At 48.9% G+C, this 27,602-nt stretch overlaps 12 protein-coding genes across 12 annotated transcripts; 5 read left to right on the plus strand and 7 right to left on the minus strand.

The window, feature by feature from the left end:
* The first annotated feature begins 8 nt into the window (after positions 1-8).
* Positions 9-1,625, plus strand: FOBCDRAFT_220756 (uncharacterized protein). Its single transcript, XM_031179221.3, has 2 exons — positions 9-302; positions 390-1,625. The coding sequence occupies exons 1-2, from the start codon at positions 67-69 to the stop codon at positions 1,615-1,617; spliced, it is 1,464 nt and encodes a 487-aa protein (XP_031045108.2). The 5' UTR covers positions 9-66; the 3' UTR covers positions 1,618-1,625.
* A 109-nt stretch (positions 1,626-1,734) lies between these two features.
* Positions 1,735-2,617, minus strand: FOBCDRAFT_29330 (ribonucleotide reductase inhibitor-domain-containing protein). Its single transcript, XM_031179220.3, has one exon. The coding sequence runs from the start codon at positions 2,505-2,507 to the stop codon at positions 1,851-1,853; it is 657 nt and encodes a 218-aa protein (XP_031045107.2). The 5' UTR covers positions 2,508-2,617; the 3' UTR covers positions 1,735-1,850.
* Positions 2,618-4,462: 1,845 nt separating this feature from the next.
* FOBCDRAFT_29337 (ribosomal protein S27-domain-containing protein) lies at positions 4,463-5,219 on the minus strand. The gene is made up of 3 exons (XM_031179219.3): positions 5,098-5,219; positions 4,798-4,860; positions 4,463-4,747 (listed from the first exon to the last, which is right to left on the minus strand). Exons 1-3 carry the CDS (start codon positions 5,098-5,100, stop codon positions 4,565-4,567), a joined length of 249 nt encoding a protein of 82 aa, XP_031045106.1. The 5' UTR covers positions 5,101-5,219; the 3' UTR covers positions 4,463-4,564.
* A 285-nt stretch (positions 5,220-5,504) lies between these two features.
* On the plus strand, positions 5,505-6,629 carry FOBCDRAFT_29348 (thioredoxin-like protein). The gene is made up of 2 exons (XM_031179218.3): positions 5,505-5,639; positions 5,693-6,629. Exons 1-2 carry the CDS (start codon positions 5,575-5,577, stop codon positions 6,408-6,410), a joined length of 783 nt encoding a protein of 260 aa, XP_031045105.2. The 5' UTR covers positions 5,505-5,574; the 3' UTR covers positions 6,411-6,629.
* Positions 6,630-7,213: 584 nt separating this feature from the next.
* On the minus strand, positions 7,214-9,025 carry FOBCDRAFT_220761 (uncharacterized protein). The gene has a single exon (XM_031179217.3). The coding sequence runs from the start codon at positions 8,911-8,913 to the stop codon at positions 7,366-7,368; it is 1,548 nt and encodes a 515-aa protein (XP_031045104.2). The 5' UTR covers positions 8,914-9,025; the 3' UTR covers positions 7,214-7,365.
* A 572-nt stretch (positions 9,026-9,597) lies between these two features.
* Positions 9,598-10,832, minus strand: FOBCDRAFT_220762 (acyl-CoA N-acyltransferase). The gene is made up of 3 exons (XM_031179214.3): positions 10,603-10,832; positions 9,973-10,545; positions 9,598-9,913 (listed from the first exon to the last, which is right to left on the minus strand). The coding sequence occupies exons 2-3, from the start codon at positions 10,361-10,363 to the stop codon at positions 9,642-9,644; spliced, it is 663 nt and encodes a 220-aa protein (XP_031045101.2). The 5' UTR covers positions 10,364-10,545; positions 10,603-10,832; the 3' UTR covers positions 9,598-9,641.
* Positions 10,833-10,864: 32 nt separating this feature from the next.
* FOBCDRAFT_29363 (Tim17/Tim22/Tim23/Pmp24 family-domain-containing protein) lies at positions 10,865-11,629 on the plus strand. Its single transcript, XM_031179213.3, has 2 exons — positions 10,865-11,039; positions 11,130-11,629. The coding sequence occupies exons 1-2, from the start codon at positions 10,971-10,973 to the stop codon at positions 11,517-11,519; spliced, it is 459 nt and encodes a 152-aa protein (XP_031045100.1). The 5' UTR covers positions 10,865-10,970; the 3' UTR covers positions 11,520-11,629.
* Positions 11,630-12,024: 395 nt separating this feature from the next.
* On the minus strand, positions 12,025-13,515 carry FOBCDRAFT_220768 (nucleophile aminohydrolase). The gene is made up of 2 exons (XM_031179212.3): positions 13,327-13,515; positions 12,025-13,264 (listed from the first exon to the last, which is right to left on the minus strand). The coding sequence occupies exons 1-2, from the start codon at positions 13,462-13,464 to the stop codon at positions 12,050-12,052; spliced, it is 1,353 nt and encodes a 450-aa protein (XP_031045099.2). The 5' UTR covers positions 13,465-13,515; the 3' UTR covers positions 12,025-12,049.
* A 141-nt stretch (positions 13,516-13,656) lies between these two features.
* FOBCDRAFT_220769 (uncharacterized protein) lies at positions 13,657-16,229 on the minus strand. Its single transcript, XM_031179210.3, has 3 exons — positions 15,643-16,229; positions 14,030-15,575; positions 13,657-13,980 (listed from the first exon to the last, which is right to left on the minus strand). Exons 1-3 carry the CDS (start codon positions 15,784-15,786, stop codon positions 13,880-13,882), a joined length of 1,791 nt encoding a protein of 596 aa, XP_031045097.2. The 5' UTR covers positions 15,787-16,229; the 3' UTR covers positions 13,657-13,879.
* Positions 16,230-16,853: 624 nt separating this feature from the next.
* On the plus strand, positions 16,854-19,545 carry FOBCDRAFT_29373 (kinase-like domain-containing protein). Its single transcript, XM_031179209.3, has 2 exons — positions 16,854-17,228; positions 17,288-19,545. The coding sequence occupies exons 1-2, from the start codon at positions 17,086-17,088 to the stop codon at positions 19,428-19,430; spliced, it is 2,286 nt and encodes a 761-aa protein (XP_031045096.1). The 5' UTR covers positions 16,854-17,085; the 3' UTR covers positions 19,431-19,545.
* Positions 19,546-20,992, minus strand: FOBCDRAFT_29379 (uncharacterized protein). The gene is made up of 3 exons (XM_059611833.1): positions 20,764-20,992; positions 20,686-20,719; positions 19,546-20,635 (listed from the first exon to the last, which is right to left on the minus strand). Exons 2-3 carry the CDS (start codon positions 20,701-20,703, stop codon positions 19,661-19,663), a joined length of 993 nt encoding a protein of 330 aa, XP_059464668.1. The 5' UTR covers positions 20,704-20,719; positions 20,764-20,992; the 3' UTR covers positions 19,546-19,660.
* A 4,574-nt stretch (positions 20,993-25,566) lies between these two features.
* On the plus strand, positions 25,567-27,491 carry FOBCDRAFT_29396 (uncharacterized protein). Its single transcript, XM_054704201.2, has one exon. The coding sequence runs from the start codon at positions 25,721-25,723 to the stop codon at positions 27,422-27,424; it is 1,704 nt and encodes a 567-aa protein (XP_054560176.1). The 5' UTR covers positions 25,567-25,720; the 3' UTR covers positions 27,425-27,491.
* The last annotated feature ends 111 nt before the right edge of the window (positions 27,492-27,602 follow it).

Below are 27,602 nucleotides of genomic sequence, written 5' to 3' on the forward strand. Positions count from 1 at the left end.
AAGGGTCCGATCTCATCCTCCTAGGTAATTTCTACAAGCTCGAACAAGCGTCAACACCATATTAAAATGGCAGCCAAACGGGATCTCGAGGACCTCGATGAAGGCGAAGTATTAGCCCCTCAATCAAAGCGACCAAAGAAACAAGGCGGCAAAACGCGACAGCACCAAAACTCTGGCATCGACCCAACCTGGGGCCAGAAATATGTCTTCGCAGGAAACGGCCATACAACCACGATCCCGGAGGGAGAAGAGGACGATTTCGAAGATGATTCAGAAGCGATGGCGTATTTAAATTCTGTCAGGTATATTCTCCTCTTATGCGCGTTTGTCGACTTTGCTGAAGATCGCAAAACTGTAGAGCACATATGCTGATATGGTGAGTATTATAGACAAGAAGCGAACGGGATACCCCATCTCCTCGTTGCGCCAAAAGTTCAAATAGGACCCCAGCTCCCCCCCGAACTCCGAAACGACGACCAAGAACAAGACGAGCAACCTATAGACAGGACTGTATACAATAATGGTGTTGGCGATTCTCGGGGCTGGTATGAAGACGGCGCATATATGGCAATGCCCGACAACGCGGCTGAAGAGGACGATTACGAAGACGGCGAATACCCAGATGACTACGACGATGATTGCGACGAAGAAGCCGCCCTGAATGAATCTTACTTTGCATCGGTTATGGACCAATATCTCCGCTTACGGTCGATTCTTCACGCCGATCTTCCCTCCAACGCTGTCTCCCGTGTCGTCAAGGCCCAACTAAAAACTGATGCACCTGCGGAAAATCAATCCGCGGTGATAGCTACATGGTCACGGCTCCTTCGCGAAACCGATCCCCACCCACTTCAAGTCGCCCTTATGTCTAAGGACACTACACTACGCATTCTGCGCATTCTTCTTGGTGGTAAATTCCTTCGTCAAGGGTATACGCTTCCAGAACGTACAAGCCGTTGGATCTGGGCACTGCTTGCTAGAATGCCGGACAAGGGCGAGCTCAACTACGCCGAGATTGGCTGGATTCGTGACCTTGGTCGCAGAGCAGTCCTCTTAGGTCGGAGCCTAGCAGAGATGGCGGCTCTAAGGGAGGAGCTAGCAGAGGGTGGACTAGGGGCCCATGAAGCTGTTGATGGAAGCAGCAGTGATGAAGAAGTCCTGGCCGACCCAGAGGATTTGGATGTCGAAGGTGCTCTCAGCTCTGGGCAAGATGAGGATGATCCAACACCAGCTGAGCCCGAAAAAGTTGTTGAGAAGACACCCAAAGTGGCGGAACCCACGACAAAATCTCCCCCAAAGCCTGATGCTGAAGAAGGTGAGATAGAAGACGAAGACGAAGATGTGGCTATGGAGATCGTGACCGACTCAGAAGCCGAAGAAGGTGAAGTTGCTACCCAGGAGCCCCGGGAGAATCTCGAAGTAGCAAAAGAACGACTACTTGCTCGGATTAGCCACGGAATGACATCAGAAGACGAGGAGGATCTTGAAAAGGAGAGTGCTAAACAGCGACTGCGAGCGAATTTACGTGCAACTCTTAATATGATCTTGACGGTAGCTGGTGAGTTTTACGGACAACGAGATCTGCTAGAATTCCGAGAGCCATTCGTTGGTATGTAAGTTGGTGGACAAGGATATAATTGTAGGTCTTATAACGACCGGTTTGTTTTATTTCCATACAGCATACAGCGAGTCCCGATACATTTTTGCCATCCAATAACATTTAACCGCTCTGAAGCATTAATATATCATAATCCTGAACGCCTGACCCAAAGCTTGTGACACCGCGACATAGCTTCTAGTGAACATGAAACATACAAAGCTCTTCTTGAGCCAATGAACAACACTGTGACTTAGTTGGCTAGGTCCATTTCGGGGTTGACGAGGAAATCAGCCTCATCAAAGTCAGATCCTGAGTTCCGGTTGTCTTGACCAAAGCTCCTTAAACCGGCACCCTTTCGTGAAACTGGAATAGCCATGACTCGAGGGTTTCCGTGGTTGCCCATGTCAAAGCTCGAGTCAAGCTCATCGTCATCCTCGTCCAAAATTCGCTTTCGAGAACCGTCGTACGACTCGCCCTCCGCACTCTCTTGCGACATGGTGAGCTCGGGGATAGCATCGAGGTCTGGTACATCATCCTCGAATTCCGGCTGGGTGTCGAGGCCGCCGACCTTGTTGATTCCGCAGAAGGGGAGAAGCTCTCGGGAAGCACCCTTGCCAGGTGCCTTTGCAATAGCGGTAGAAGCGTTTACAGGTGCATTGTCTGTCCAGAGCTTGAAGGCACTGGTGCCCTTTGTCTTGTAGCCTTCGGGAACGGACTTGCGAACTCGCATACCGACACTGAGTAGGTTGGCCTGGACGTTTGAAGGAAGAGTAGGTTGCATGGGCTTGTCGGCCTCAGCAATCGCAGACTCATCGGATGATCGGGCATTGAAGAAGGAAGTGATTTGACGTTGAGATGGGTCGGCAGAGGCGCCGGCGAATTGACGCTTGATACGAGGAGTAGACATGATGGCAGATTTGGAGCAAGTTGGTGTGAAGTTGTAGTGTTGATTGATTCAACAAGAATCGTCAATAGCTGTTACGCTGATGGAATGACGTTGCAGACAAGATCGCAGTAAGCAACGACTGACAAGAAAGTCAAGTACAGAAACAGAGTTCAAGAGTGGTAGAGTGGGGAGTTTGTCAATGGACAGAATTGAAGAGAGGTAAGGTCTTGTAAGAACGCAGATGACGTCGCAATCGAGGGAAGAAAACAAGGGTTCAAAAGGAGAACAGAGCGAAGAGGGGCTTCTGGGTGAAACAAGTCGAAGGCCAATATTGGCTTGTTGCTGGGGTGAGGAAAAGAACAGGGTGAAGAAAGTGAAGTGCCCCTGTCCTGCCCCAAGACGAAGACGATCCCCAAAGCGGCCTTGACAGCCCAATCATTTAACAGCAATTTCTTACTGTGGATCCCGGGCTCCCGCGTTTCGACGCGATCTTGTCGTGCCGCTTTCGCGTAAATTAATGATTGGAGATTTGGCCATGGTCCGCTGAGTCATCTGACAAGGTGCATTTATATGATCAGCTACCATACTCTCTCTGTGTATTGAGGAAAGAGACGGAAACGCCGGTAGATTCTATGTAGACGCATATAATTCAATATTTATATAAGTTTTGGTTTTATTTATATAAGCATACTAGGTCAATATGGAAGACTAAACCTTTAAGAAGTAATTCTATCATATAATGGCTTGATCCTGCACTTTTCTTGAAACCCCCCCCCCCCCCCCCCCCCAAGGATCAGCAAGTGTGCAGAGGGAGGCAAGGCGGTGGCAAACCAACACTTGAAGGCAAGTTCTAGCAATTTCAGGATCGGCAACGCCGAATTTTATTTGCTTTCCCTTTGCTGAAGCTCCACTTCGAATTTGCCATCCATGGTAAGCTTACGGGCAGATGAAAGACTTACCGACTTAGGTATATCATCACACGAGGTCATCACATGAGCAGTACAAAACAATCAATTGTGACAATGTACTATGTATCTTTTCACGCCGAAGACTTTCCAGTCTTAAGTTGTTCTTGTATTATAAAATGGAGTTGAAATTATGAGGAAGCAAATAGGTTTGACACTCGATGTTCTGAAGTTCAGATCTTCACAAGTCTATTCCATCCAATCATCATCAACTATGACTCGAACTACAATGCATTTAGTTTAAGGCATAACACCTTCAAACAGCATTTCGCGGGGTAATTGGTTCCCCAGGTTCTCATGGAAAATTAAGGTAGTTAACATTGGTATTGCTTAGTTGAGTTACCTTAGGCTTTCATGGGCGGCAGAGCGGATGAGCCTCTCCGGATCGAGTCATCCCGTGAGTCGACGGCCAGGCAAACTGATAGGATGAGGGGTCTAGGCTACTGTCGATGACGCCGTATACCACCAATCATCATCAAGTAGAATCAACTCAACAGCGATAGCTCTGGTGAGGAGTATGGTCGGCAAAGATTATCAAGAGATGGAAAAGTCATGGCATCATAGCAATCATCAACAGCAGTGTGCTCTACGACAGGCACGATAGCATCACAACTCAATCGCATCGACTAGAAACATTCACGTCAACAAGAAGGTGATGTGGAAACCATTGTGAATTTCGCAAAAGCACAGTGACCATCCTCCGCTACCCACTGCACCCGGGTATGAAGCGATCATCAACCAGCGGTTCCACGTCCTCGTGTCCAGCCAGCCTAGCCAGGCCAGTCCGGACACTCGTGAAGGCTTTCTCCAGCTTTCCACCCATGCAGTGCTTTTTTTTCCTTCCTGCCTCGAGACGACTCTTTAGTACAAGGCGCGCAACGGAAAAACAAAAAGAAGAATGATGTGCCATGCAAGATATCCGGAGACCCCAAACGCCCCTATTCTGGGTGCCCCATCTTCTATCTGCAAAGAGGTTTTTGGTAAATGTTCGCAACGTCGGTTTGTTCTATCCGTCCATGTCGAGGTTGTGTTTTTGCAGATCCGAGATGACCACCATGAGTTGAACCGTAAGAGTCATGAGTACCCAAGGAGATAAAACCGCCGCGAAGCAGTTTACTTCCGTCGGAAAGAGCAGCCCTCAGTCAATCGAGCCTTACCACCGGTAGGCTGGCAGAGGACAGTAGTGCATCCCTGGCAGATGACGACGGTCTGGGCGTGAGAGAAGACGGTGGTGATGGTGAAGCATCCGGGGCACTTGACGTCCATGAAGAAGGATCGAGGGGCGGGCACGAGGGTCTAGTTTTGTTAGAGTTTTGTCGTCATGAAAATATGTCGATGCATCGTACCTTGAGCTTGTGCTTCTTGGCCTCGGCGGCCGGGGAAGGGTTCAGAAGATCAACGGCGAGAACCTGAAAAGGCGGAGAGTCAGCCAGCTTGTTCCATCATCTTGCGTATATCCTTTGCGTGTCCAATCCATCATCCATTGTGCCATCGATGTCGTGCTCCATCAAATTGATACTTTTGCCACGGGCAGCAAGATCTTTTCGAGGTCGATGCTTTCCACGTCCTTCACACACGTGGTCGTCGTCCATCCATCCCCCATCGTAGGTCCATCGTAAAATGCGTCAGAAAAGGCAGTCGCTTACCATCTTGTCTGATTTTCTCGAAAAAGTCTTGTCGGTTTCTTGCGAGAATGGGAAAGCTTGACGAAATCCGGGATCAGATTTGAGGCTCGCAAGGTGGGTGGGAGGAGGTAAGCGAGGAAAAGTTCGGTGGCTCTGAGGGGGACGGCTGGTTCTTGCCTCTGGGCGGATTCTGTTGCCCAATCGAGTTTAGCGTTCTAGGGTTGTAACTCCCACACACGTGATAAAACACGGCGCAAAGCTCTGGCCTAGTTCGGTGTAACATAGAGCCGGATGGAGCTTGTGCAGACAAGATATGCTTGGAGGGGTTTATGCGAGTTATGCATCGAGAGCTATGCTAGTTGCCTGTATCCGTACGTAAGCCAGTGATTAGGAGCCTGAAGTTGAGTTGCGTCAGTCGTAGGCTACCACTTTTAGACAATACAAATTGTACTGAGGAGACTTCTTGAAGAATTTCTTCTATTTCTTCAGTCTCTCAAAATGTCTAATCCGTTAGAACAACGCATCAATGTTCCTATTGACGATCCAAATGCAGACACAGAATGGTAATTCTCTGTTACCCCTCCATGCTCATAAGCTAGCTCTAACCCCGCCATAGGAATGATATTCTTCGAAAACATGGCGTTATTCCTGAGAAGCCACCCAGCCCGACTCCTATGATTGAGGAGGCTATTCTTGAAGGACGAAGATTGGCACATGAGAATCGCTTGGAAGGCAAGGACCTCGACGAGCTGGACGAACTTGAAGACGACGAAGATGAAGCTTTCTTGGAGCAATATCGCCAAAAGCGCATGGCCGAGTTGAACAGCCTACAAAAGAAGGCTTTGCATGGAAGCGTATATCCTCTATCGAAACCCGAGTATCAGCGCGAAGTCACAGACGCATCACAAAATGGACCGGTTTTTGTCAACTTGACATCTTCAATGGGCAACAATGTTGAGTCGCGAGTCTTGACTGAGCTATGGAGACAGGCTGCGAGGGAGTACGGCGAGATCAAGTTCTGTGAGATCCGAGCGAGCCAAGCCATTGAGAACTATCCCGATCGAAACTGCCCAACAATTCTAGTATATAACAGGGGGGATATTGTTAAGCAGATTGTAACATTGGCGACTATTGGAGGCGTCCGAACAACCATGCAACAAATTGACAACCTCTTGGTCGAAGTCGGTGCTGTACCTGATTCTGACATGCGTATTGTCAAGAGGAGGCAAGCTGCCGAGGATGCTGAGGAGGAGAGATTGGCTGGCAAATCTATCAAGACGGGAACGGCTGGAAGGTCACGGAACGTTGACAGTGAGGATGATGACTGGGATTAAATGTGCTTTGGAGAGGATTCGTGGCTTCGGCTGAACTGACCATTGAATTAGCCAGCGTCAGACATGGTAAAAGTATCAATGCCCCAACGCAAAGCCGCGACGGATGTTGTCCTAGTTCTTGTCAGATGTGACAGTAGGCCTATGCGGTCCTGACTCATGACAGCTCTCCGAGGAAGATCAGGCTTTTACTCTCCAGTATTTCCAGAGCCTCAAAAACCACTTGCTCAACTTGGCCCAATACAAGGAAGGAAACTGTATATTCCAGCGAGGAACAGTTTCGTACATTATCCGTCCTTGCTACATGACAAGTTCAAGACGGGGCGTTGATCAACAGTTGGGAACCAAGAGGCCTTGTGGTCATGTATGCGCACAGTAAACGCGCATAACACAATACATATCATTCCCAGGCCTTCTATCACCACGTGCTGTGGGCAGTGCGATCGTCTGAGATAGGTGAGGCTGCCAGCATATGCTCTTCCTGTGAAATGAAATCTCCAGAAACTGCTATACTTGTTTTACGGATGCTTCCATGGGAGTTTTGAATACTCGTTGTATCAGTAGGGTCTTACGGCATATGCTTGTCATAACAAGAATCTGTTGTAATACTGAGCCACATCCCCGACAGGCAGGATGCACAAGGTAACCCTTGCAGGCCAAGAGATAACAAAGATCAAAGCCTGCTTGTCTTGCTGATCCGGGTTGCCGGGATTACTACGTGGCGTCGCATGCATGCACTTGAAAGAGACAGGGGGCAGGTTGTGATCTGACCAAGTGTGTAAGTGACCAAGACGACAAGCAGTGACACAACCCAGCCTTGGTGATTCTCTGTAAGCATCAGCGAAGTGAGCACGCGTGCAAGGCGGGCCTGTATGTTTACGGAAAGACAATGCAAGGTATCATTAAAGCCCTCTTCAATCTGCTTGTCCTTCGAACGCCATTTATCCAAATATGCTTGCTAGCTTTCCTCATTTGTCACTGTGACAAGATTTCCACTGGGCAGCCCCCAGCTGCTCTTATCAACGTCTCCCTGACGGCATCGCCATGAGCATCCTCGATTAACAAACGGTATCGTCCTCTCACCTTCTGCCATACTTAACGGTGTCATCCGTACGAGAGCTGGGTTATCGTGGCTGGCCCTGTTACAAGTCCGAACTTCTCGCCATTCAACCCACTTGGTGGTGGGAATGACCATTAATTTTCGACAGCGTGAACATGTCAATCCGCCAGCCTCTTTCTGCCTTTGTGCTCGCTCCAGGAGTTTCCTGAGATGGTTGAGCCCTTCCGGGATGTAGTACGGCATCTCTGAAAGCTGAGTGCTGGAATAACAAGCTCGCAGAGCTGTCTCGAGAAGACTAGGCACACGGCTTGCACCTTCGAGACGTTGTGACTCTGTCATGGATGAGACTGAGGACGATGGGCAAAACTCAGGCTCTCCTTCATCAACGGGCAGAATGAGTTTTGTGTGGTCTGTTGGGAACTTGAAGTCTGAAAGAATCCTTCCCGTACTATCTGAGAGCTGTAGAGGACTTCGACCTAGTGCACGACTCGCTAAACGTGGCGTCGGCGAGGCTCCCGCCTCGGCCTGGAAGAAGAGTGTGTTGCTCAGCTGGGCATCTGTCAATTCCAGGCTCTCATTTGGTTGCCAGAATGGATTAGGATGGACAACAAGTTTGTCAAGTCTGCTATTTGGTGCGAAAAGCTCCAGCAACTCCACGGGCAAATGCCGTAAACGATTATGTGATACGTTGAGTTCCTTTAGATGATGAAGTTTCGCAACAGCAGGGGGGAGTTCAGTGAGCTTGTTATGGCGGAGGCTCAGGGTTGTGAGATACGTTAGATCGAAGATGGCACCAGGAACCCGTGTCAACCGGTTCTGGGCCATATAGATCTTAATCTCGGGATCCTTCTGCTCAAAGGCAACATCCTTGGTCACGACCGGGATGCAGGTAAACTGCGACAAAGGACTGATTGTATCGTTTGAGACATCTTCCAGTCCCAATGACCAAAAGTCAATTGTCTCTTCGCCCGCGTCAAGACAGGCACGGACTCTGTCACGCGCAACTTGTTCAGCTCTTGAGACGCGGCGCACGACGCGATCAAGTTGTGGAAGTCTGGGTTTTGGAACTTCGGGTACTGTTTCTAGTACATCGCTCTCATTACCATCACTGCCGAGGAAGACACCACTGTCTGCCTGTCGCGTCCATTGACGCCTCTGCTTGGGGACGTGAATCTCACTGAAGGTTGAGTCGGAAGAGGTGGGATGTTGCTGAAACCATGAACCAATGTATCTCTTCTTTCGTCTCCCCTCTACATAATTGTCCAATGCTGGGTCATCATCACTGGAGAATATGGCGGGATCACTTGAATTGTTGAAAGCTGAGGATGGCGCGTGCTTTGAAGCGGCATTGCGGACGCGTTTCCGAGGATTGTTGCTGAAGGTCTGCGATTGCTCATCCCACGACACAGCGGGGAGAACAGGTAGAGATAATTCTTCCGACGACATTGGCGATATATAAAGATGATAGTTTTTAAACTGATGTTACTCAAGAACACATAAAAAAGACTTGAAGTGGTGCAAGAACTAAGACCTGGCTTGTCCAACGCGACTCGACTTGACATTGGATGCAGAGTGACGATGGAAACCTAATGGAATACAGGGTTCAATTGCCCCACTGCCATGAACCTTTCCGTTACTGGGTGCGCACGTGCCATTGCCAGCCACTCGGCCCCTAACGAGCCGGCGGTTTCAGGGTTCTCAAGAAGATTCCATCAATGAACACGGTGGATGAACCCATTGATAAGATGATCAGATAACGGCAACCTTATAAATGTGTTTCCGTTTGCTTTTCTTCTTTCTCATTGATTTGGTCTAGCATTTATTGAAAAGTGATTCTTATGAACTAGATATGATCCTGGCAGGGTCACTCAAACGTGAAAGCTCGTGGCAGTCTTCTGCTATGGCTCCTTTCTTGCGACCAAGAGGGATTGGAGGCGGACTTCCTCACAGCCAGGTCAATTAACTGACCACAATGAAACCTCCAATACGATTGAATTCTTTGGGGTTCTCATCATAATCTCACAGGCAGGGTGACCGCATATAAATGCCTGCTCAAAAACGTGGTCAATATTGTCGAATGAATGGGCAGGGCTACAAACTCATACTCCTAGTATATGGTATTGCACCAAATGTCTAGTCTAGCTATGTACTCCATTTGCCAAACGACGTGCTGTTCACTGAATTTCTTTGTTAATTGGCCGACCCCCAACAGGACGAATCATCAGAGGAACTGTGACATCTGATGGACCTCCCCAGCTTGAAAAGTCAGACGTGTGGCTATCAACCTCCTCGAAGCCAAATTTCTCATAAAGCTTTCGTCCTTGTACTGAAGATTCTAGACATGCTGGAATGCCCAGGCGATCAGCTTCTCCAAGTCCCGAATCGAGCAGAAGAGATGCTGCTCCACGCCTATGGTGCTTCGGGTCTGTATGCAGGAGTTTCAGATCTGAGGGTTTTGGCTAGTCAGAGAACATATTTCATTTAAGATCCAACATTGAGACATACAAACATATGGCTTTCCTTTCATATAATTCACTCTCATGTTGTTCATGCCTCCAAAGAAGAGTTCGCATGCTTCCGCATTACAGCTCGGCCCCCGATAAGATGGGAAGGAATGTTGTTCCTCTGTTGGTGGAGTCTCCCAGATATACCACATAGCAAAGGCAATCATCTGGTCTTCCTCTTCCTTTATATCATTATCAATGACTTTAGCCCATCGGCAGGCCGCATCCTTCCGGAGAGAGGCAATGAGATCTGCGACTCTTGTTGAGGACTCAGAAGTTCTTCCTCCCGGAAATAACACTGCACCTACTGGACTCGGGCCATAGGCAACAGTCTCAATGGCCGCAGCTCTATGAGCATCGGCTTCGGTAGCTGGCGCGACTTTGAGAGGCATGGTGCACAGTTGGCGATGGTGGGAGACATTCACATTGATGGGCACAAGACGTTGCTACCTCAAATAAATTCCCGCTCTGTTGTATACTACATTTACATGGGGTTACGACTTCACATCAATCTTCGGCGAGCCTGAATAGGCATGTCGTTGAGCTCCTGCTCCGCTCTCGGCCGGGACGGGATCTGGGGTTTGTTAGTGGGACAATACTGACGAAATCCTGGTAAGGAAACGAAGAGTACCCCCAACGAACAGCTCCAAAATCGCATAAAAGAAGAGACAAACTCATGTGAAATAAATTTTAACTGGGAGCTTGTTCTGAGTCCAGCTTTAGATTCCATCCTCTTCGCCTCATCTTCAGACTGGAGTGATTAATAACTGGTCAAGATGGAAGCTTCGAGCTGCCGAGGCCGGTTTAAACCGTTATCGATACTCGGATAATCCAACAGCCGCCACCGAAAAATTCACTCGTTGCACGATTCAAGGCCCGGTTGGCCGCAACCTTTTACGGCGACCTCACATTTTTCAAATCCAAACCTCGCCGTCATCAGCCTCGTCCTCGAGCCCTTGCCCTCCCCCTCCATTACAGCTTTAATACACATAATCAGTCATGGATCACGGACGAGACCCCTGCCCTTGGGTCATTCTTAATGACTTTGGTGGTGCCTTTTGTATGGGCGTAAGTTTAGCCATTCATGCTGTGGACGATCGATTACAGCGACAATTGCGATGAGCGTAACCCAGGACATAGCTAACATTGCCTTTCTAGGCTATCGGTGGTACTATCTGGCATGGAATCAAGGGCTTCCGCAACTCTCCCTATGGCGAGCGACGCATTGGCGCCATCACAGCCATCAAGATGCGCGCCCCGGTTCTCGGTGGTAACTTTGGTGTCTGGGGTGGTCTCTTCTCAACATTCGACTGCGCTGTGAAGGGTGTTCGCCAGAAGGAGGATCCCTACAACGCTATTATTGCTGGTTTCTTCACTGGTGGCTCTCTCGCCATTCGAGGTGGTTACAAGGCCGCCCGAAACGGTGCCATCGGTTGTGCTGTTCTTCTTGCCGTCATCGAGGGTGTCGGTATTGGTTTCTCCAAGATGCTTGCTGGTAGCACCAAGCTAGAAGCTCCTCAGCCTCCACCTCAGGAGGCTACTCTGTGAGCCAGCATCTGACGAAATGAAATACTATGATCCATAAACGACGATCGAACAACCTTCGACTCCCCCACTCCCAACTCCACCACGACGACCAACAAATTCTCCGGGCCGGGCTTTCGAAGAGCCATGCCTCTTGTATTTTAAGCACCAATATCACCATCATCACGAACAAAAATCTGGCAGACGTTTTAATCCTTTCAATTCGCATCGGGTCGGCGTTCCATGTATAATAGAACAAGATATCGGAAAGGTTTCGGGAAGGTGGAATCTGGTTTAGCGATGGAGTTGCCATACTTCTTGCGAATACAGACTAACTTATGTCTGATGAGGAAAAAGAGAGCGAATGTGTATTATACCAAGCGACGGAGAGAAACTTGGGAGTGCACGTGGACTGGCAGGTCCAAGAGATATAGGAATGGGCAATTCCTGCTGCTGATGCTTATGCTACGTTTGTTTATCGCGGATTGGGTACAGAACGAATATAAATGACATTCCTGTTCCACTCTATGGTCATTCGTATTGCTTTCGCTTGTCTATAGGTCGTCCGACGGCTCATTGCTAAAGATACTCATTTGGGGGTTTCCCTCGTCATCAATCCAGGCTCGAAACATGCCTCCACAGTTGAAATCCATTAGGATTTCAGACCGAGTCTCAATGACTTGACCATGCGAATCACGAACGACAACACTCTCGATGCCAATGATGCCGCCTTCACCCTCACCTGTCCGGCGCCATCTATCGCCCGCACTTCTTTGCAGCTCTCCGCCTGGGCCTGCAATATGGGTCACAGCCTTGGAACCTGACTCTGGTTTCCACCTCGCCATAGCTGTAAGGGTTCGTAGCGCATTTGTCCTCAGAAAGGAATCGCCGTTGCCAGTTCCAGAGCCACCAATGGACCTCGTGGTTGAGACTCGTTCACCCCTGGCCTCGAGGGGAGTATACGTTACAGGAGTCGGAAAGCAGTCTGCCAATGTTCCTCTCAGAACATCGCTGAGCACCAGTGAGGGGCCCGACTCGGTCATGGCATTCTTCAAACGATCCCACGTTGACGACCCGGTCGGATCACCATCCTCGGCCCATTCCTCTGCCCAGAAGCCTGACCCAATTGCAGGCGTGTCACCAATACGACCAGTGAGCTTGTTCGTTAGACCTCCTGTACTGGTTGCAGCGCAGATAACACCGTCTTGATCGAGCGCTACTGCTCCGCATGTTCCTTGAGGTAGATACTCAGTCGCACTCCAGGTTGCTTGCCCCTGACCTTTCTTCTCCCGCTCTAGAGCCCGGACATGCTCATCCCAACGACGTTGGGTGAAGAAGTAACTAGGGTCGACAAGTTCTAGTTCGTACTGCTGTGCTAGCTGCTCGGCGGCCTTTCCATAGAGCTGTGTATGTCCCTGTGCGGATGGGACATCAAGATCGCCTGAGTTGACTCCTCGGGGATTCGCCTCCAGATCGTCTTCGCCATGTTCAAGCATTGCTCGGGCTAGGAGGATGGGATTCTTCACATGGCGGAGACCCATGACACCGACACCTCGCTTCTTATAACCACGGGATACCATGACTGAGGCCTCTAGTTCAATGGCCCCATCGCGAGTGAACACGGCGCCGTGTCCGCTGTTGAATAGGGGATTGTTCTCCAGAAGACGGACTGCGTAAGTTGCAATATCCAAAGCTGAAGGGAGCTTCTTGGATGGCTTTTCTGAGACTACCTCATCTGAGCTTCTCATGTACTGGTCCGTTTTGGTGACCTAAAAGACCAATTAGATACTTGAGAATATGGGGCTCCTCATGCTACCGTGTATGAACTCACAATGTCAATAAGAGCTTTACGATAAGCCCGAAACTGTTCCGGCGGATACGTATCCCGCTGAATATTACCTGCGCCTCCGTGAATGACAAGACGAGGCTTCAGTCTCGGTATTGTTTGTTCTTGAACTCTGTACTCCATCTTTGGTGGTTTTAAGCAAGATATCTGAAATCAGAAACCAAGATAGTGAATGTCAAGGGATGGACAATCTCCCCTCACTGATTGCTGAAGATGAGCATTACGACACATGCGGAGCCCCACTCGTGATCAAACCCAATGTGGACTCATCCAGACAATAAGAGTAGATGTTGACATATTTTGAGAACAACATTGCCGCCTTTTCATTTTAAATATTGTAGACAAGGGTTTTCAAGGGTATACGCCCGTAATATTATACATGAAGATTTCTTTAACCAACTCCCAAAGTTTGACAGGAGTTTCATGCTCCCCTAACACCATGCAAATGCGCCAATATTCATAGGCTCTTCTTCAATTATATCGGAGTTAAACATTCAAGATTATGATACCCAATGGCAAGCAAACAGGAAACGTGACATTATGTCTGAGCCAGTACAATAGCCAACTTAACTGCTCTGTCTATATCCTTTGGTCGTAAGCCTGGCGTGCGACCTAAACAGACTGCCCTGCTTGTCATTTCTATACTTTATTAGTTACTGGCTTCATAACACAAGTTGAAGGAACTCACCTGCTACTAGTCGATTCACGTCCATCGTCACTTTTGTCTTCATCCAACTGGCATCTGGGGCCCAATCTCGAGGAAAGTATGATGAATCCATGAGAGATCCCATCCCTGTACCGAACTGCCCAGGGTTGGTGGCCTCAACTGTTGGCATAATGTTTATGAAGTCAACGCCCATTGCAGGTGCCATGAGAGAAGGTTGTGTCATAGACGTTGTGGTGGTAGCGAGGGTGGTAGGTATCGTGCTTTGCCACATACTCGGTATATCACTTGTGGCTTGCTGAGACGGCATGTAAAGCGCCTGGCTTGACGCAGGGGGTTGATGCGTTCCGAAGAAGCTGCTGCTCGTTCCTAAGCCTGAAAGGTCAGGAGTTTCGTCAAACGAGCCCATATCAATCTCAGCATCAATAAAATCCACGTTAGCGGGTATAACGATACCCCGTTGACGTAGATATGTTTCCACCTCGTCTGCATCGAAGAAGTCCCCTTCAAATCCCTTGTACATCATTCGCATGCGAGCGTCAATGCGATCACCTTTGGTCGTTTCAACATCTGGGTCAAAAGGACCCATTGAAAACCCAGTCATCTCCTGTGGCTTCATATGCTGTGCCAAACCTTGATTTCCTAGCGGTATCGCATTCCCGTTGGCACCCGTTGCTGTACTTCCTCCGGCTTCTCCATTATTTGGGAAGAAAGTCCCAGCACCACCCAAGTTTGTGAAAGGATACCTCCAGACAAACATTGACTCATGGCTCACTCTTGCCAATGTGCTAGATATGCGGCGGATGATAGACTCCCTGGGTTCGAATAGCAGACAAAATCCAAAGACCTCGGCATATCGATGGGGAGGTGGGTTGGCCATCGATGCCAACCTCAGGCCAGCCTCCAAAGTTGCTCTCTGAAGGCGGCGACCAAAGCTCCGTTCTTGGGGCGCATAAGTAGACGGCGAATGAACGTTGGGAAAGGGTGATTGAAGGAAAGGATTTTGCTCGAAACTAACTGTCGTTTGTGTGTCGTAAACCGGGAAACTTGCATTGTCTGTAGTTGGCATTGTGATGATTTCGTAAGGCAGGTTCAAGGGAGGCGTAGCCTGCTGCCGTATAGTGGCGTCCGGTCTTTGCGGAGTAGACAGGCTCTTCTCTTGAGAAGTGTTAAAACCAGGTGGGTTCTGTAACATGAATTCACCACTCCCCGAGCCAGAAGTGCTAGAGTCAGAGCCAGATGGGTGCCGTCCTGGGGGCTGTGACACAACTTGCTCTTGTGCTTGCGCAGGGGCTGGAGTATCTTCGATGCCATCGCGGTTCGAGTCATCGGCAGATTTCCTTGTGAGTGAGAGAAACTTGCGGGTTGTATCATTGAGACGTCTTGCAACTTCAGGTGCACCCTCCAGCATTCCCTGTGAAAGAACAAAGTCAAAAAAGTTCATGAACTCTTTGCTCATGTTTTCATTAGCATCTTCAAGATCCTTGACTTTGTCCTCAAGGGTCGTAATGGCAGTATCTTTGCGATTACGATAGGCCCTTTGAGCCAGTCGGATCTGCGTTCGACGACGCTGTGAAAATTGTTAGTCAGAATGAGATCAGGCTGAGTGAAGAACCTGGCTCATCGCATGAACTCACATCTTGAGCCGTCTCATCTCTGGTGTCAAGGCGTGGACGGCCTCTTGATCGCTTCTTACTCCGTTCCTCGTCGTTTTCTTCAGACGCCTTGGATCGCTTCCGCGTTGGCAATGACTCAGGAGCGGTCTGAGGTTCTTCAAGCATGGTGGTTGGTTTTTAAATGAGGGCGTTGTGACCTGAAATGGAGGGTGTATTGAACGATGAAGTCCGTGGATGATAGCCTCAGGGGACACGGTCAATATGAATCATGTGATAATCAGCCGTAGTCACAAACGATTCGAGTTTATGAGTTTTTTGGTATGTGTCAAGAGTAACTGCCGGGACAACGACTGTGCGACTCCGGTAAAGCCGGATGAAGCTCGGAGCTCCGCCGATTGTGCTCCGTATGCCGGAGTGGGGATATGCGGAGGGTACGGAGCAAAGGCGAGGATGAGACTTAAATGATGGTGGAATGATAGGGGTAGAGATGTGAGATGATGTTGGGGTTGGTGGTGAAGCCGAAAGAGGGCTGTGCATCGGCTAGGATCTCAAATGCCGATCGATGTCTGCTTATCGACTAGCGCCAGAAAAGTGATGATCAATCAAGATAGGCACCACATTCAGGAACAGGAAACCCAGGCTTTGGAATTGCTTGTTGTCTTTTCATAGAGGTGTTTTTCAAGTGCTTGGGTTCAAAATGCAAGTATTTTCAATGTTACACAAGACACTGTTGACCGTTCAACCCTCTCGAAACAATCTATGAGATGCATCTGTACCAGGACATCAATCATGAGAGGGGCTTGGCCATGGCTCAGCCTTAAATGGTTAGTGGGTTCCAGCGGATCGGAGCGACGTTTGACCCACTGAAGAGGCAGTGTCCAAAGCGGGGGATGAATTTGGGCGGGACCAAGAGTTGATATGTAAATGCAAGACAGAGAGACAGCAAACCATTGCTTGAACCAACTGTATCCAGTCTAATGCGTGCAGTAGGATCAAAGAAAACCAGGATGTATACACTCATCCACTTATATAGACTATCCATGCACCAGAAGTTTGCGTTCAATTGATCCAATTAGCAGCTGTCCAACCCTCAAAGACCCTCCACCGCTTCAGGGTAGTTCTAATGGGTCAGCTTTGTGCTGGACACAACCAGGCCACCAAAATGTCACTGCCACTTTCGCGACAAGGGCCGAGACTCAACTCCTGCCCACCAACAGACGACTTTATTCTTCTGTCGTTTCACAACCTCTTCATTCATCTTCACGCCAGCATCTTCAGCATATGCGCCTGGCTTGCTCTCTTTTCTCTAGAAAGAACAATTCCGTCAATCATCGTTGACCCTATAACCAATATAGATATCGGGCTTTGTCACTATGGCTGCTGTTTTACTCTGACGGCGCTACCATTTCGCGAACTACCACCGCACCCTCGACGACATCTGCTTTACCTTCAACGTCCCTCAGCATGGGCGACTGGACCCGGGGATGGACCAGAGTCGGGCAAACAGGTCCGACCCAGCACTATGGTCGTGTATGGGAGGCTGAGCGCGAGCTCCAGGAGCTTACCATCATAGAAAGCTGGAACGATGATGATAGTTGGCCCGGCATGTAAGCTATTCATAGCCGATGAGCTGCGCACACCTTCGATGCTGACATTGGCTGCGCAGAAACAAACCGCTTTTCAATGGCCCCGATGCGAAGCGCTTCGATACAAAACTTGCTAAACTTGAAGATCTGGGATATGGCGCATTCGGTCGCGTTGAGAAGGTCTCCTACGGGTCTGTCTGTCTTGCGCGTAAGAGGATCCCACGTCGACGCGGGTTTACTATCGACGATTTGCGCAAGGAGAGCTTGACTATGCAGAAACTTGACCATCGCCATGTCGTCAAATTGGTTGCCACATACGCACCTCGAACCCACGAATTATGCCTGCTAATCTGGCCTGCTGCCGTCTGTAATTTGAGCACTCTCCTCGAAGACTTGGAATACTTGCGCATGGGAGAAGGGGACCGTGAGGATATCCTCGAGAGGCTAGATGCTTTAGACATCAAGGATTTGAGCGCTATAGAGCAATCGTCTGAAGACCAGCTTCTCCACTCGACAACAAAATGCCCACTCGAATTCTTACGCAATACAATAGGTTGCGTTGCTCGCGCATTGGCCTATTGCCACCAGAATGATGTGAGGCATCTCGACATCAAGCCATCTAATATCCTGCTCAAGGCAGACCGAGTCTACCTTGCTGATTTTGGCGTCTCGAGAGATGTTAGTGGACAGGATCAAACTATGACAGAGGGAGTACCGGGAACTGAGAGATGGCGAGCACCTGAATTGTATGCCAACAACGGGTCCAGCATGCAGTTGTCAGATATCTACTCACTTGGTTTAGTATTTCTAAATATTGCAACCGTTCTGTATAATGTTCGGTTAGCCGAGTTTGACGAGGCTTTAAGATACCCATCTAGGAATACCCAGGAAGAACAGCTTCGTGAGCGAGAGCAGAAGCTGAATACTCACTTGGAAAAGCTTACCTCTCATGCCTTGGTCACTCCCCCTTTTATGTTTACCTACGAGGGCCAAGAAACAGTTCGTCCCCGGCCAGTTGTCAACCTGATTGCTCGAATGATCACTCCGAACCCCAAAAACCGATTACACGCATACAAAATTGATGATAAACTATCCATGCTCGGAGGAATTCATCAAATTTATCATGGAGAGTGTTGTAAAAGGCCAATATCGTGGGTCGAAGACAAGTGGGATAAAAAGCTCACGGCATTGATGAGCCTTCGGAAAGAAAACGATCGCTTGAAACAAAAGGTTGCCGAGCTCGAAGGACGAGACAGAACATACGAATCTCGATTCCAGCGCGAGGTCGATGAACATAAACAGGCTGTGGTCATGCTTCAAAAGAAGCTAAAAGATATGGAGGATAGGTGTCATACCTTAGAGGCAGATAATGCCAAAAGGAGGAGTAGCACGAGTAAGCCCCCGAGCAAAATGGCGATGCCGCGACCCTATCGAAGCAGCACAACGAATCTTGAATCTGGGCCTGGGCTTGAATCGCCACCAAAATCGAAGTCGACGCCGGTTACGCCAGCGGCAAGGCCAGCCTTTCAGCCATGGTCTCGGTCTTATCAGCGTCTCCCACCAGAGCAGAGGGCCTCACCACTACAACGACAAGCCGTCTCACCGCGACCTCCGAATGACATAACCCCCAGAGGTTCAATTGAATTCCCGACCTCGAGATCACCAAGTTTCACCAATATTTCGGGTTATACTTTGCGCTCGCGCGGATCTGGCTCGAAGCTCCCCTTGCCAGTTACACCGTCTCGAAGTGAAACGCCGAATCTCAACCGTGACCAAAGCCTCACGGATAGCAGCATGTCCTCTTCAGTATTCTCTCGACATAGCATCGAGACAAATCCAACACCTCTGCAAAGCAGCCCAGCCCTGGACCGCAACCCGCTTCCTGTGGACTCTGCAAAAGTACCTCAATGGGGCCAATTGTCCAAGCAGCCTGATCAACCCGATGCGAGAGTGGTGACCCCTGAACCCCAGCCAGCGCCGTCAGAGCCGAGCAGCCCTGCCTTCTCAATACCATTTTCCGCCATGTCATCCCCGAGAACTCTTCGGTCCGACCTCGCAAGCATCGACGGGGATCAGACACGCCGACCATCTGTGCCCTCACTCCAATCGTTAAAGAGCTGGGCTGAAGTAGCAAACGAGGGGAAAAAGACGTTGAAGATGATTGCTCGACCACGCGCGCATTCGAATAGGTCTAATAGACAGCTGGAGGCAGAACCTGTCTAAGAACACGTATCATGACAGAATGACGACATTGATGAATGATTTGGATGTTTAGGGCATACGATTTTGGGAATTTTGTGCATTTCAAGTTATGCTCTACACAGCATTTGCAGCCAAAAGTTGAATACAAAGGGTATCATATCCCATCTATATTGTACATGCCTATATTCTTTCCAATTCCACTATAAATGACCGAAACCGGATATAATTGAAGGTGATTACAGACCCTTTTATTAGCGACCTCTTCGCATGGCCGCAACGTGACTGAAAAATTGAGCATCTTCGTCAGATTCCACCGCCCCTAACAGAGAATTCTCTTTCTTGGCCAGCCCTTGCCTCTTTGCCCAAGAGACACCTCTATCACTGTCGTCCACTATGCCTTCATACTTCTTGGCATATTCACGCGCTAACTTTTGTGCCTTTGCGATCCATTGTTCAGACAAGAACGGGTCTTCAAATGAAGTGTCTCTCGTTCGTTCCATTTCGGTCTGCTTTTGGCGATATTCTGTTAGGATTGTATCCAAAGTCTCCTTTGCTACTTTAGGATCAGTTGGCTCTGCGCCACTCTCCTTTTCTTCCTTGACCAGTGCAAGTTCCTGCTCAATAAGACTGCTCACTGCTTTAGCGCGAGCCGTCCGGTCGTCCGTGATCTTCGTAAGTTTTTGATCCCACCAAGCTTTTGTCAGAGTCGCAGTGAAACGATATGACGCTAATGGTCCATCCTGTACAACTTCGTCCGTAACACCCTCCTCAAGTAGCAATTTGTCCATCATGGCGTCCCAACGATCGCCTAATCGAGCCCTCGGAATGTCCTTTTTGGAAACACTCAAAAGAGTGTCAACAGACCGTCGAAATATGGTTGTCTTTCTACTAACTGCCCGTGAGAACACCCTCGGCTGTGGTTTCTTGATTCGCACGAACGATAGGCACTCAGCAGTGTTACCAGTAACTGGCGCCTTTCTTTCGCCTACAAATGCAGTTTTCGGAAGAGGGCGGATAGTTGGTACATATTTAACAGGCTCATCAGAGGCAGAGACTTTGGTGAAAAGTGGAGGATTGATTCGTTGTTTCGAACGGGGTGGCTTTTTGTAGGAGGGGGATTCTAGACGCGAAAGATTGGCCGTAAAGTTGCGTTTCCGGATATGTCGAAGGATTTCAGAGTGCTCGGGCGACTTTGTATCTCGTCCTTTCGTTAATAAAGTAAGGAACTGAACAGAACATTAGACCATGTAGACCAAATCTTGTTCAAGCCTCAAACCTTGTATCCTGCAGCCATTGAGTCGTAAAGAAGCCTGAAACTGGTGAGTGGCTTATTCTTGGCGAATCTCTCTCTCACTATTTTTGTCAAAGGGTGTTTCCGTCCACCAGGATGGAGATGATGCGGTAAGGGCACATTGGACGCTGTTTTCAAGAGTGCTCGATAAAGTGCCAATGCCGCGACTCTATGCTGTGAACTGCGTGCCGCGACGAAGTGTTGGCGAATCATGGCGGCTGCGGTTTGTGTGGGTACGTGTACATGGAGACTACCGGTATAATTGAAGCATATTGGTGTTGATGCATGCGATCAGATGTTGGTGAAAGCTTGAACATGGTGGGGGAATTTTAAAGGTTAGCGGCTCGATGACTAAGGACTACCCCAGATTTTGAAGATTCATGGGAGTTGAAACGGCTATCACGAAGGGACTATTCCCGATGTATAAAGTATTCAACATTAGAATATGGCAATTTGCAGTCCTCGCTTCGGAACTTATCGTCTCAGCTGGTTTACCCGCAGAGAATATGTGTACTTCTTTAAGCTGGTCGTCTAGATCAGAGAAGACTGCGATGCGTACTAGAAGTTGCTAAGATGTCTTGGTATCCCTCGCGTATCGTGTTAGCCAAGGGCATACTCTTATTGATCGGCGAATTATCCCCTCCCAGAACTTGATATGAAAGGCAAGAAGCGACGATATTTGGCAAATAAAGTGCATTCTGTTGTTGATAAACATGCTCGAAAGCCCTAAGGACAGCTGACAACTTTAGGGAACCATTACGTATGCGGTCTAACGTCGACAAATCCTAGAATAAGGGGCCCAAACTCAAATCTGGGTTGGAACCCTGAGTCTAATGGCGATTCAGGTTTTTGGTGTCTTTGACATATATTCAGTCACTAAAGTTTTGCGTTCCTTGTAGTCAGTTTACGAAAGCTAGATGCCACCCATTCAAACAATTCTTGCCACATAATGGCACACATAAGCAGCCTAATACAAGCTAAAGTATGAGTAGGGCTGCATTGGTTGACTGGAAGGTTGAGCCGCATGCTATGGACCGTCCTATCACAACAGCATAATTTGAGCAGCTGACGATGTTTTCAAGCTTGAAATGCAAATCTCAGCTCATGGCTGTCCATCCTTGTCCCGAGGCTCCCGTGAAGATGATCACTAACCCACAGAAGCGAGCTGATCAATATTTTCGTAGTCTCGATAATCAGTACCGAGACATCCGAAACGTCTGGACGGATCGGACAAGTAGAAAGTGCCGATTTCCGAGATGTTGCCCGGCATTGATTGATCTGAGATATGCAGCCGCGCGCTTGAATGATGGATTGGGGCAAGGGAGCCGTTGAAAATTTTGTGATAAGTGAGATGATTTTGAGTTTGTGGTGTTTCAGTAAGCTATCATGACCCTGACGTTGGATGGTCAGAATGACTGGATGCGGAAAAGTACCTGTACCTTGAGGACGGGAATAGTGTTTTCAAAGCAAGGGTACAATATTGAGTCGTTGAATCGCATGAACTTGCAATAAAAAGACTATTCTGTGATGGGTGAAAAATATCTTGCCGTATAATCGATTTGCTCTAGGCTTCATGACAGCCATCAGCATTCAGAACCATTCTGGATCTCCTTTGCTCCACGAATTTAGCAGCGCGAAAACATGCATACTAGTTACGCTTTTCCTAGTTAGTTATTTGATAAAGCCAGTCTTCCGTGTCACCGGTTAGAACCTGGGTTTTATTGATGATCGGCGAAAGGGTGCCAAATCCTGGAAAAAACTGAAAATAGTTTCAGAAACCTTGGACATTAGGTAGAGGAAAGACCCTCGACAACAATGAGGAATCTCACATCTCAACTATTTTCTTGAATAAATTATGACCCAAACTCACATAACATGATATAACATAATGTTTGTGGAGAATGGCCAACACGATTTTGTGGGATAACTGGCAGTTATTGCTGTTACGAGCCGATTGGGCTTCTGGAAGACGCGAGGTGCCAATACTATGAATTAGCGAGTGCTGGAGATGCCAATTTGGCCGAAACAGATGTTTTAATGCTTGAAACATGCTGCTATTTTGTCCAGATGATACTGGGAGATTTGCATGCGAAGATGAGTTTTAGGTGGTGTGAGGCTGAAAAGAATTAACGATAGCTTCAACCGGCACCCCAACAAAAGCGCAATAACACGATAAAGCAGACCATTAAAACAGCGTTTGTAGTTGTTGTCATTTAGCAATTGGTTCGTTTCACTGACAGACAGGCGGTCTAGGATTCTGAGTTGGCGATATGTATGTACATGCATGCACGATCTCATCCTTGTCGTTGCCTGCATGCGAAAGCTTAGGTCTGATATGGGACTACTCGACCGCCATTGAAGAGATTGATGCGTAGATTGACTTGAACTTGTAACCGAGGACGTATTTGCGTAAAAATGTCGGCGCAAAGAAAATGCTGCGATAGGCAACCTTTGCAATGCTGGATGCCCAGTATGGAACTGGGAATGTGTCCATAGAGCCTGTTTGAACGCTTGAACTCAGACTGAGGCTCTTACACGGTCGGGGCATCTAAAATGTGCGACGCACCCCGCTCTGTGCCCAAGAAGTTGCCATAAATGTCGATGCTGACCAGTAGCAAGTGATTCCGTAACCCCGCGGAGCAGTTGACTTTTGGGCCGATCCTACGTTGATACGATGGACTGATGGATGTGTCTAAGTCGCGGTTGAGAGCCGTAAAAAACTTGTCTTTGACCGCAACACCGCAACCAGAAGAGTGGATCAGCCACTAAGAGTGTCAAGACGTCTGACATCCACCCCATCACTCCCGGGTTTACGGGAGAAAGTTATGCTAAACCATTACTAGACAGAAAGCAGATGCTGAGGCACGAGGGCAGCCTTAATAACAGGAACAGCACTAAAGTTAGGAGCTCACGAGTCTGAATCATGTTGTTTGCATGTCTCATTAAACTCGATTGGCTTACCAGCCTTTCTCGTGTTCGGGTTGACGTCCATCTATTTCCCAGCTCGGACCAATCTGGTACGGGAGGTGCCGCAGCTTGCATTGACTGAAAGGCCCTGACCATGAGGTAGGCAACCTCACCTCATATGACATTCCAGTGTTGCGAGATATCGACTCGATCCCCTGAGAGCTTGTTTACCAGACTGACTGGGCTGAACTTAGCGGGCAGCGGCATGCATGCATCTCATCAGTCGCATGAGGTTTTTGTAGGATGGATGCATCGGGCGTGTTCATGGCTTAGTGACCCGCTCCCCCACCTCACTAATATCAAGGATGAGCTGGAAGACGCGGGAGAAGGAAGAAGAAAAAGAGAAGAAAAAAATTCATCCCATGCATGCTTTTCAAGGTCAAGGTTGGCTCTAGCACTTGGGGCCACCAACAAGAAAAAAAGGATTAAAGCAAGAGCATGGACTGAGAGAGCAGGGTATCTGCCAGCCTCTTCTCAACAACTGATGAATGTTTCTACTATTTCCTTTCGCCGTCGACTTTATTCCATCTTGATCCCTCGACACTCACAGAAGCTGCCTGGCCCTGCTTCCTCGATCGGAGAGACTAGGATCGCTGCTAGAAAGGAGACCTCGATCTGGTGACGCAGACTTGACTGGCACACGACATCGACGTAATAGGGGAATATAAGTCAAATAAAACAGTAACTGCACTGCGATCATCAGGACTAGTTACTAAAAAAAGGAAATATCCTGGGGAACCAGCCAGCTGGTCCAACGCTCAAAGCCCAAAGTACCGGTACACAAACAAAAAGCAAAAACCGCCAGAGACATCTCGAGCCAATAGAGTAGACAGGGACAACGGCAGCCACCAGTAACAGCTTGAGGTCACCACCTGGACTCTAATTAATATCCAACCCGCCGATCCCAGGGCGGCCTCACTCATTCATCTTACCACCCTTTTACTTTCTCTAGCTCCTCCTTTTCTTTTCTCGTTCTGTTTCCCTTTGACTTTCTCTTTTTCTATTTCCCAGCCTCGCAAATAATTCACTTCATCCTTTGGGCCTTTAGCCGCCAGACTCAACACTTTTCGATGCTGCGCATGCACTAATACGTAAGTCGTCCTCGCTTCTTCTGTCCCCTGTTTTCGCGTGTCTACGGCATGTTGCTCCCGGCGCCGCTCTTTCTACCCCTGGCCCTTCTATTGATTAGCGGATGGAGTCTCGCGGCATCGTTGAGCTGTGCCTGAGCGGCTTGACCGCCCTATCCCTGGCTTTGAGGCGGATTCCGTTGATGCCTTCTTGACGGCCATGTCATGACAGTCCAGGCAAGCCACTGCTTACCCCAGCTTGACCCCTGGATCTGCCCATCATCGCGTCTGCTTCTGATATACACCCGAGTATCTTCCACCGCTTCGAGTCCTTGTCTTCTTGACCGTATAATCTTCACCTTACCCATGAGCCCATAACGCCTAACAGCTAGCTTTCCGCCGCTCAACCATTTTCGCTTTTCATCCGTCTTTTACGGTGACCGCTTTATTCAAAGCTGACTTTAATACTTGACAGACCCCACGCGATCAGTTCATACACAGAGTTGCGCGCGGTCTCTTGTAATACCAACTTTCTTCCTATCCACCATACTAAACAGGGCTACACCTCCCCTGACGATATTGGGCCAACCTCTCATCTCTTGACACCTTACCCAACATCTCGTCATCTGCCGGTTCGTGTATTGTCCAAGTGCTGGCTTCCACGGCGGGTCGACCATTTCCGTATCATCCCATCTCGCTCATCCTGGTCTTATCGGACCACATCTTCCCCGGCTTAACATCCCGCCAGATCGGTTACTTTATTGCTCGATCACGTCCTGTGCTTTAGTTGCGTATTCGGCTTTGAAAGCCACTGAAACACATATCATAACTTGACCTGCTTCACTTCGTGGTCTTTGTATTTGTTTACATTCGCCATCAATCATCACTCAGCCCTATTTGACGACAGAGTTGATCTTCTGTCTAATACCAACGACACCTTTGATTGAGCTGCTGCATGAGCTCGACCCGAACTTGGCTTGGCTATCATGTTCCTGCATGCTGGTGCTAGCCTTCACGGCCACGAGTACTCGACAAATCGACAGACACAAGCGCCCCAAGGAGCGTTGCCCTTCCTCCGATCAGCGCTTCGACGTCGGTCAGATGCTGATAAAACAACAAGGCCATTATCAGCAGACGTTACTTCCTTACCACAACTCCGACCAATGTCATACCATGAGAAACTCCCGCCTGCGACTACAGTGACACCGGTGCGCCGGACTTCTCGCCCCAGGCCCAAGTCTGAGTACATGCCTCGGCGAGATCTCTCTGTTCGCTTTCGTGAACCGGAGACTGATGACGACCTGCCACCGTCAGAGGTTCAGAGCGAAGACGAAGGCTCTGCTGCCTGCTCAGATATAAGTGAACTAAGTGATTCATCCACAGCACCTCGAAGAAGGAGGAGGAAACGCACCTTCAGAAAATCTACACAATTTCTTCTTGCACACCCAGCACCTCGACCAGGAGCCAGACAACGCCGCTTGGTTCATCTCCGCCCACGACTGCTCCTTCAATTACAAGAAGTCGGCGAGAAGCGCCCAATACCCGCATTTGATGTAGTACCGTCCAGCCTCATCACGGGCTCTCAGATTGTTCCTCGCATGGCCAAGCGTTGCCCCCACCTGTTCCGTACAAAGCCAGTCCTAGGCATGAACGATCTTCTTATTGTTCGCAGTGAGGACTACGACACGCCAGCATCTCCAGGATCTCTCGATACCGAAGACTCGCTCGACCAAAGGGACGTCGTTGCAGTTATTAGCCCACTTCCCCAAATGGGTGACGAGTCCGCCGAAATCGTGATGGAAGATGGATCGACCTGGGAGTCAAGTTTGATGGCCAATGGCTCATATGAGTTCATTGGAGTTGACGAGCGAGGACGAATCAGTACGGCACGATGGGTCAAGAAGACTTCAACGCCAACATCCCCCATGCCTAAGAATACCGGAGAACAAACACCACCACCGAGCCCGTTGCCCGCGGAAGTCAAGTGGACATTTAGTATGATACACCCCGACACAAGACGGCACCCCATCATGGGTTCCCTCATGTCAAATACGCTGGACGTCTTTGACACTTATAATACCATGTCGACCTCAAGCGGTCGCTATCCTCCAACTCGAAACACACCACTAGACTCTAAGCTTGCCAGCGACTGGATCGTCTCGAACCCACCTGAAATTCAGTCACGGTTGACGAAAGTGGTCCCAGAAGACATCAAACTTCTGATGGTTGCAACTGCATCTTGGGTCAACCTTAGACAAAGTGGATTGCCAGCTTCGGGAATCTGCAGGACACCATCGACGTTACAAAAACGCACACTTAGCAATGGTGGTGGTCCGCAGAGAGCTCAGACGTTCCCTGCTCGCCCAAGCCTTCCCCTTGTTAATCCTTCACATCAATTACCGCATGTCAACACAAGCCCGGCAAGTAGTTCTTTGGACAGTTGCACATCGGACATGCCCGCACGTCGAAGGTCGGTGTCCTACAATGCCGGGTTTGTCAAGCGGTTTGTGACGCCGCGTGTCAGCGAGGATGGAAGACCTCCGCTAGAGACCCTCGATATTAAGTCAGACAGGCCACCGACAAGACGTGTGAGCATTAGTGTGCGGAATTTTGCAGACAAGATTTTCCGCCGGAGAAGCAACTCCCATGCGCAGGCTGAAGATATATATGGACACAGGTTCGAGTATTGATACATCGATAGTGATGATTGTAATATAAATATACCTTGTCCTCAAAAGGACTTATTATCTTCGCACATGACATATTCCTGGTCTCGCAAAGAACTAATCTTCTCTGAACATGAAACTGACGACTCAGTTGGTGAGAACGGATACCTCGAGCCGGAAACACGGCGAAGTGGAGCCTTTC

This window comes from Fusarium oxysporum, chromosome IV, assembly GCF_013085055.1.
Source record: "Fusarium oxysporum Fo47 chromosome IV, complete sequence".
NCBI lineage: Eukaryota > Fungi > Ascomycota > Sordariomycetes > Hypocreales > Nectriaceae > Fusarium > Fusarium oxysporum.

What these genes read in the sequence shown, in the direction of transcription:
- FOBCDRAFT_220769 (XM_031179210.3), bottom strand. Translation starts at nt 15,786, where the DNA reads ATGCTTGAAGAACCTCAGACCGCTCCTGAGTCATTGCCAACGCGGAAG. An exon ending in GAGATGAGACGGCTCAAGAT is followed by an intron (nt 15,576 to 15,642) that starts GTGAGTTCATGC and finishes CAATTTTCACAG; the next exon opens with CGTCGTCGAACGCAGATCCG. An exon ending in CGTGAATCGACTAGTAGCAG is followed by an intron (nt 13,981 to 14,029) that starts GTGAGTTCCTTC and finishes AATAAAGTATAG; the next exon opens with AAATGACAAGCAGGGCAGTC.
- FOBCDRAFT_29330 (XM_031179220.3), bottom strand. Translation starts at nt 2,507, where the DNA reads ATGTCTACTCCTCGTATCAAGCGTCAATTCGCCGGCGCCTCTGCCGAC.
- FOBCDRAFT_220761 (XM_031179217.3), bottom strand. Translation starts at nt 8,913, where the DNA reads ATGTCGTCGGAAGAATTATCTCTACCTGTTCTCCCCGCTGTGTCGTGG.
- FOBCDRAFT_29373 (XM_031179209.3), top strand. Translation starts at nt 17,086, where the DNA reads ATGGGCGACTGGACCCGGGGATGGACCAGAGTCGGGCAAACAGGTCCG. An exon ending in GATGATAGTTGGCCCGGCAT is followed by an intron (nt 17,229 to 17,287) that starts GTAAGCTATTCA and finishes TTGGCTGCGCAG; the next exon opens with AAACAAACCGCTTTTCAATG.
- FOBCDRAFT_29363 (XM_031179213.3), top strand. Translation starts at nt 10,971, where the DNA reads ATGGATCACGGACGAGACCCCTGCCCTTGGGTCATTCTTAATGACTTT. An exon ending in GTGGTGCCTTTTGTATGGGC is followed by an intron (nt 11,040 to 11,129) that starts GTAAGTTTAGCC and finishes TTGCCTTTCTAG; the next exon opens with GCTATCGGTGGTACTATCTG.
- FOBCDRAFT_29396 (XM_054704201.2), top strand. Translation starts at nt 25,721, where the DNA reads ATGTTCCTGCATGCTGGTGCTAGCCTTCACGGCCACGAGTACTCGACA.
- FOBCDRAFT_220756 (XM_031179221.3), top strand. Translation starts at nt 67, where the DNA reads ATGGCAGCCAAACGGGATCTCGAGGACCTCGATGAAGGCGAAGTATTA. An exon ending in GCGTATTTAAATTCTGTCAG is followed by an intron (nt 303 to 389) that starts GTATATTCTCCT and finishes TGAGTATTATAG; the next exon opens with ACAAGAAGCGAACGGGATAC.
- FOBCDRAFT_29348 (XM_031179218.3), top strand. Translation starts at nt 5,575, where the DNA reads ATGTCTAATCCGTTAGAACAACGCATCAATGTTCCTATTGACGATCCA. An exon ending in CCAAATGCAGACACAGAATG is followed by an intron (nt 5,640 to 5,692) that starts GTAATTCTCTGT and finishes ACCCCGCCATAG; the next exon opens with GAATGATATTCTTCGAAAAC.
- FOBCDRAFT_220762 (XM_031179214.3), bottom strand. Translation starts at nt 10,363, where the DNA reads ATGCCTCTCAAAGTCGCGCCAGCTACCGAAGCCGATGCTCATAGAGCT. An exon ending in GAAAGGAAAGCCATATGTTT is followed by an intron (nt 9,914 to 9,972) that starts GTATGTCTCAAT and finishes CAAAACCCTCAG; the next exon opens with ATCTGAAACTCCTGCATACA.
- FOBCDRAFT_220768 (XM_031179212.3), bottom strand. Translation starts at nt 13,464, where the DNA reads ATGGAGTACAGAGTTCAAGAACAAACAATACCGAGACTGAAGCCTCGT. An exon ending in GTAAAGCTCTTATTGACATT is followed by an intron (nt 13,265 to 13,326) that starts GTGAGTTCATAC and finishes TTGGTCTTTTAG; the next exon opens with GTCACCAAAACGGACCAGTA.
- FOBCDRAFT_29337 (XM_031179219.3), bottom strand. An exon ending in CCAAGAAGCACAAGCTCAAG is followed by an intron (nt 4,748 to 4,797) that starts GTACGATGCATC and finishes TAACAAAACTAG; the next exon opens with ACCCTCGTGCCCGCCCCTCG.